Genomic DNA, 7,388 nt, shown 5'->3' with positions numbered 1-7,388 from the left:
GGTGGGAGGCATTGAGGAGGAAATCCTCCGTGTCTGAAAACTGGTTACTGGCTCTTTCCAACCAGCAGAAAGAAAAGTAAACAAAAGCAGGTTCTATGCCTGATCCGTCTGCCCATCCGTCCATCATCAGAAGCGTATTTCCTCCCTTGTGCCATGTAAGAGTTCACAGCGCAGCTCCGCCGTTTAAATGATGCCCTCATGAAAATGAACTTGTTGCACTCTGCTGTGGTTTGTTTGTTATCACGAGAAAAACACAGTGAAAATGATATTGATTTTATTGCATCATTTTACTGACTAGAACGCCAGACTTATAGTGGATATAAGTATAAAAATAATCGAATTCTTACAAATACTTTGCTACTACAGTACTGAATAATTCGTGGAGGTTGCAATTATAATACAACTTTAAATAACATTCTCATAATGGATTTAACACAATCAACCAGGGGCTAAGGTTTAAAGGTCTGCAAAGAGAAATCTGGGACAATGTGAAAACTCAGAAGTTCCTCTTCCAGCTACATGCTTCATTTAACCATAAATCCAGCAACACAAACATGAACAAAACTCACAGCACCCCATGATGAGAGATCTTTTAAAAAACAGGCAAAGTAATACAGAAACCTGGGTTAGTGTCCCAGCTAGACAGGTTCCATCCCATCACTGTCTAGTCCCATCCTTCCTATCCAAGAACTCTGCACCTGAAGTGCATTATCATGTATCCAAGAAAAAAAAAGTTAGAATCTAATATGCCAATCCTTTTAAATATCCTCTTTAAAATGCCACGAGAACAGAGCCAGTCTAAGATATGTCTTTTTTTTAGACCTCAATTGTCCCCTTTGGTTTCACAGGGTTTTCTGTGAGCACTTCACACCAAATAGGATGGATTATAACACTCTTGAAAAGATACTTTAGCACAACAAATTAACTGACATTTAAAACTTTAATCTTTCTAGTAGTTTAACCAGCTTCCTTCTCCGGGGAGCCAAGAAAAGAAAAAGAAAAAAGAGCATATACTTAACAGCCAACTCTACAAAACGGTATGTATTTCCAAAAATGCACATGAGAACCTCAGAATGCCGCTTTGTCAAGAAGAAGGAAATGAAATGTCCCTTCTAATCCCCACAAAAGTTTTCACACAGAAAAAATATCTCTGATACTAAAGGTGGTTTTCAGTAAGATACAAAAGACTGAGATACTGAACTTTGCTTTCTTCCTCTCTCCAAAGAAGCGCTCTAGTTTTGAAATCAGTGTATCTTAGAACCATGGGTCAAAACCCTAGTTTGGGGTGTGTCAGGCTAAACTGAGCCAGAAGCAGCTGGCCTGAACATTCTTGCTTCTGCAGGCAGCACCCATGGAGTTACAGGCACCCACCTGGGTGCACCCCCAGTGGGCAAGATGGCTTAATGGAGGCCCTAAGAAGCCACACGTGAGGAGTGACCCTGACGTGTCTGCTCTGGGAACTTTCACATCTGAACGAATATCACCCTTCAATGACACTTTCGTGGGCAGCCATCCAGCCTCATCTTGCAAAGATGTTGCCCTCCCATTTGGGCTAACGTTAAGAACGACCTCTTTAAGAACTTAACGGTTACGTCTTAGTTTTGGACCTCAAATGCTATCAGCCAGCTTGATTACACTATCCGCTCAGCAATTTTGGCTCTAAATGACTTAGCTGCTTCTGAAAACAAACTTTTGTCAAAGGAGGAAGATTTGTCAGCATTTAAGACATTTCAACTGAATATGTTCCAGACTCGGATCATGTTCACGAAAACATGCTTCCAATATGTGGGAAACGTGGCCTCACCACGGGAGCAGGGCGAGGCAGCCCTCAGACAGATGTCTAAGTCTGGCCGTGTCTGTCAAACACCCAGGTCATCACCATACACCTCCTTCAACCAAAACCACGTACCAATATGCTTCTTGCTAACAGGCATGAGCCAGCCACTGTTATCTTGATGATGGCCTCAAGCATCCAAGAAATACATGTAACAACAGACCCGAAAGGACTGTTTCAACATTTTGCTTTTGTACTTCATGGCATTAGTTTAGTTACTGTTTAATAATATTAAAGTTCTTAAAATAAACAACTTTTATTTTAAGCCCACTCTCTCCAGCTCTCTTTGACACTGGATGGTGAGGCATCAGCCAGGGAGGTGAGGCAAGAGGTATAGCGAGAAGAACAAGCCAGGCGGAAGGGTCTGAGTCCTGGCCCTCCAAGGCAAGGCGCTTAGCCCCTCTGAAGGGCCCCATAGCCGAGAAATGGGCTCTCTCGCACCCACCTCACAAGGGTGCAGTGAGGCCACGTACCCGGCACAGAGCCTGGGTGTGGTGGGAACACATGAGATGTCTGTTGAGACTATTTAGGCTTTCTAAATTGTCTCTAGTGCCCTGGGCTGGCTCATGGGGCAAGAGGAAAAGACACCAGAAATAAGACCCTCTGGAGCTTCGACAAAACCTGCAGATGCTGGGAGGCTCCGGTGAGCACCTCCCTGCCTTGCGAGTCACCGTGCTCCGGCCTGCTGCGGGACATGGGATTCCACGCGGCCTCACTCTTCCCTACAGACGTCTGAATGTCTCATGGGCAGCTTCCTCCAGTGCCCCCAGCTGTGGGGCTCCCACGCAGGACCCAGGCATTTCTGTGCACAGGGCCCTCACACTCCAGGTACAGGGGCTGACACAGCGCCTGTGCCGGAGGGGAGGGCTTCTGCTCACCAGGGGTGCATCCAGCCTGTCCCCCATCCCTGGGGCTGCTGCCCCACCAGCTGTGTCTTGGCTCAGGGAGGACCCTCTAGAGGTGTTTAACCCCAAGCAGGAACAAAGCCAGCCTCTCCCTTCCTTACCCAGGCGAGCAGCCGGCACTGGCACTGACACCCGCCCCCAACCCTGCAAGCCTCTAGAAACTGCACATACGATGCGAACTCAACCTTGCAGGGGGCCTCCCTTTCTCACAGTGAAAGGAAAAACAGCACTCGTAATCCACTTCACATGCACAAAAGCCACTCCCAGGAAAGCATTCTTGGAACTTACAGCACACTCTTTTCTGGATGTTGAGATTCTGCTCCAGGACGCTTTGGGGACACAATGCTTCATGTCGTGAAGCATATAGCTTCTGGCCCTGGCACAGGCGATGATCTGTCAGCTGTGAGGTCAGCTGGAGGCGGCGGGCGTGTATGCCTGGGGACAGCCGCCATTGTGGCTCCGGGTCCCGGGGGCAAGCGAGGCTCTGCGGCCAAAGCCCCGGAAGCAGCCGCCTCCCTCGGGCCCCAGCCTGCTGGCTCAGGTGTGCTGAATGCAGGAGCTTGAGCTCTCCAGTTAGATGGAAGACCACGAGGCACAGACGGCCGTTAGGTTGCACGGAAAGAGGCCAGACCCGAGATTTCTAAAAGGGGATGCTCTGAAATTTTAAGTTGGCACCCACTAACAAAACAGAATTCTTTTTGTATCTATCTCATGAGATGAATGCAATTTAAACTAAGTGGTATCACAGCTGACTAGTACTCCTGCTGCAGCAGGGAAATGGTGACTCGTGGAGACCACGGGACTCGGGATTTTGCACTTAAAACTGTTTGGACGAGAATTACATAAGACTAATGATTAGATTCATTCTGAAGAGCTTAGAGAACCTTGAAGAAACAACCATGACTGGGACAGAACCATCTCCAAAGGCTGCACCATTTCCAGAAGTGTGGGTGCCACTGAGCTCCAAGCTTCAGGGTGGGAACAATTCTTTTACCTTTATGTTCTCTTCACTTCATCCTGAACCAGGATGTTCAAAAGCAGATGAGAATGATCACAGTTCCACAAGAAGCAGTTAAAGGCACAGCACAGGATATGCCCCCCTCGCAGGACCCACGTTTCAGCCACCGTAAGACTCGTGGAATTTCCTTCCCCAAGGCCAACGCTCAACTCCCTAACTGGCCAGAAGTCTTTAGTTCTCCAATGCTGACTTGAATTATACCCATGTTTCTGGAGGGAACTCCGTAGTAGTACAAAGAGTTACAAATTACTGTTTGAGAGAAAATAAGTTATTTCTTCAATGAATAAATAGCTTTGAGCGGTTGGCTGAACCACTCAACCGACACTGAGTTTGAGGACGAGATCGGGGCTACTAGCAAAGATGCCGCACTGGTGGGTAAGCAGGCTCACGTATGGCTCCAGCCCAGCTCCGCATTCTTTCTCAGGAACCGCACGCCCGGCTTCCCAAAGCACTGGTGTTTCAGAAAATTGAATACGCCTGTTCAGCCCATTTCCCTAACCATGTTCAGCTGCAGCAACAACAAAAGCTGCTTCTCCATTAGTGGTGAAGTACCAGCTCAGACCCAACCTGCCTTGAGCTCTCCACTTCTACTCCACATGTAGCAGCCTCGGCCTCAAGGATGGAGGTCAGAGCCCACGCACCATGCGGTGCCCTCAGGGATGGTACCCTTCCGCCAGGGCCTTCATCCAGTGCTTGCTGGGCCTCTAACTAGAACCAAATGGAAGTTGTTTTGCCCTGATCCAGATGTAACTGCAAAGGGAAAAAAAAAAAATCCTAGGTAAATGTGTCACCTTGACTAAAGAAAACAAACTGGAATTGTGTGCTGTGCCTCCCAAATTTCAGTTCCTCGTTTTGGGGGTTTGTTTGGAGAACGTAGCATGAGACGACTTAGGAGGGTGTGTTAACCTCCAGCATCTCCAAACACTAGTGGTATGTCCATCGGCATCTGTTGTTCAGCACGTAGCTACTGGGCAGGAAAACAACGAAAGAGCCAGTATTTTGCTGGAAATGAATCACCACATTGAGGCCTATGGACGTGCCCGAGTGGAAGAGGCCTTCGTTCTGGAGCAGTCTTGAGAAACGTCCAAAAGGAGACCTCCCTCCCTACTTTTGCATTTACTAAAGTGCAAACTAAGGAAAACCTGGGTCCTTGCACTGATACCTGATGATCAGCCCTCATTAACAGTCACCCCGAAGCCACGGCCAAGCTGCAGTCATGCGGGGACTCTACCGTACTGGCCCGTGTTCACATTCACAGTAGCAGTGAAGGTGCCGGATGAGCAGCCTGCAGCTCCACGTCCACGGGCTCCAGCTGTCCCCTTCCACTGTGGTCACACCCCCCACGCCCATCCCCTCTCCACTGGCCGCTCAGGTGTGGCTGCACAAGTCCTGGGAGCGGCCGGCGGGAGGCGCTCCGCTGGTGCAGTCGCAGCAACGGGCCCCTCTCTCTGCTGCGCTTAGAAGTAGTCTCTTCTCCTACTCTCATCGCTGATGAAAGATGGGTTATACTGTCCGGGGAAAATGCAAGAATGCCGTGATCCTGGCAATCCAGTGTAGGCCGGGTAGAGTCCATTTCGTTCAAGTTCAGGATTCCTTACACTTGTAGGCTGGTGGCCAAAGAGAAAAGAAGAAAAGTCAGTTTATTATTCTTGGGTTTAACTTTAATAGTTAAGAAAAAAGAAACAATGAATGCTATATTTTGACGAATTTAAGAAGGAGGCAGCTATACATAGCAGAGCAAGGTCTGACCTAGAAGTCAGGACCTCCCAGGTCATCTCTTTATGGAACCTGGGATCCCTTTGCCCATATTTTAAAAGTGGGTTTTTAGAAACATTACATAATCAAGAGCAGCCCAGTTATTTTTATTTTATTTTATTAAATTTTTTTTATTTATTTATTTTTGGCTGTGTTGGGCCTTCGTTGCTGTGCGCGGGCTTTCTCTAGTTGCGGTGAGCGGGGGCCACTCTTCGTTACAGTGTGCGGGCTTCTCATTGCGGTGGCTTCTCTTGTTGCGGAGCACAGGCTCTAGGCGCGCGGGCTTCAGTAGCTGTGGCACGTGGGCTCAGTAGTTGTGGCTTACAGGCTCTAGAGCGCAGGCTCAGTAGTTGTGGTGCACAGGCTTAGTCGCTCTGCGGCATGTGGGATCTTCCCGGACCAGGGCTCGAACCCGTGTCCCCTGCATTGGCAGGCGGATTCTTAACCACTGTGCCACCAGGGAAGTCCCAAGAGCAGCCCAGTGATTTTAGACCAACGTAGGAAAAGACTCGGGTTAACTATTATCTTGATTATTATCAAGAGTAATTATTATCTGATTATCATTTTGACTTTTAAAAAAGAGTTTCTTTGCGAAGCACAATGGCTTTAAATCCTCTCTGGTATTTAGCAGAAAGCTATTGTCCCTGCTGAGAATGGGGAACTGACCTTCACAAGGCCACCTGTTGGAGGTGGAGTTAGGACCCCAAAGCAGGAGGCCAGCTGATTCTCAGGTGTCTCTGACCAGATCCCAGCTTAGTGGGTTGTGACTACCTACCTAACGCAAAAGGAGCCCCTGGGGAAGGCCCTGGCTACTTTGAGGAGGCCCTCCTTCAGGGAGAAATGTCGGCTTATAGAAACAAAACACTAGTTTCTGCTTATTATAATGTGGATCTCAGGAGAGCCCAGCGTACACCTGAGGCCACTGTGAGGGACAGCCCACGCCCTCAGGGGACAGCTTAGGCTCTGCTTCTACAGACTGCTCAGCCCACTGTCTGAAATGAAAATGGGGTTCATGTAAGTTTGTGAGTGCATCTACTTAAGACAACTCTTCAGCTAATGGCCTGGGAACGCGCAGCAAACGTGGGTCCTGTGATGCTGTAGGCCTGTCAGTTGCTCTGTCCTGGTGCTGCCTGGGGGCTGAGGAGCCCCTAGTGAAGGTTCTAAGTGTGTGGGTACCCCTGGGAGAGATACCTGCTTAGTTACGGCTGCAGTTATCAGAGGAAAAAGACTTTCCTGACAAACAGAGGGTAAAGCAAAGCTCCTATGCATACATATCAACGGAAACATTCAGACTAGATCTATCTTTGTATCCACATTTATCTTTCCCCTTATTTCTTTTTGTTCTTCCTCCAGGCCAGGTTCAAATTTTTCAGAGTTCATTGGAAACTACAGCTTCCTTAGCACGAATGCCCCTCCCATCCAAAGTCTGAACGCGCAGGTTCACCTCCACAGCAACCAGAGTGGTTGTTCCGTCTGTTAACAGGATTGCCTAAAGCTATTAAGTCCCTTGAAACCTCAGGGCAAGGTTTCACGTTTACTGCTATACTTCTAAGCTCCGCGAGGCAGGAGAAGTCACTTGCCAGCTGTTTGTTTTTCAGCTCAGGTATCACCGCCTGTGTTTGCTTTAGGGCTGATGCAGTGTAACATGAAAGAACTGAGCAGGCGTGGGAATATGACATGGGTTATTCAGTGTGGGACAGAAGAAGCAAGGGTTCAAGGTGGTCTCTCATCTTTCCAAATGATGCACTCCAGGGCTGGACATAGCAAATTATTGAAGACCTATTGAATCTTCCAAACCTCTGACAATTCAGGATGACGCTGAATTGTTCTCTTTTATACCTTTTCCCAATCCCTCGGTTTCAACTACCCAACCGCA

The 7,388-nt window shown here is 48.3% G+C and overlaps 1 protein-coding gene across 5 annotated transcripts in view; it reads right to left on the bottom strand.

Annotated features, from left to right (window-relative positions):
• Positions 1-257: 257 nt before the first annotated feature.
• HEG1 (heart development protein with EGF like domains 1) overlaps positions 258-7,388 on the bottom strand; it is an 82,911-nt gene continuing 75,780 nt past the window's right edge. For all 5 annotated transcript variants that reach the window (XM_049710332.1, XM_033403865.2, XM_033403863.2 and 2 more), the window contains one exon: positions 258-5,364. In XM_049710332.1, the coding sequence (XP_049566289.1) occupies positions 5,215-5,364 (150 nt within the window). In that variant the 3' untranslated portion in view covers positions 258-5,214. The remainder of the gene's footprint in view (positions 5,365-7,388) is intronic.

This window comes from Orcinus orca, chromosome 5, assembly GCF_937001465.1.
Source record: "Orcinus orca chromosome 5, mOrcOrc1.1, whole genome shotgun sequence".
NCBI classification, from domain to species: Eukaryota; Metazoa; Chordata; class Mammalia; order Artiodactyla; family Delphinidae; genus Orcinus; species Orcinus orca.
The sequence above is the reverse complement of the archived record's forward strand: the minus strand, read 5'-3'. Positions and strand labels throughout refer to the sequence as shown.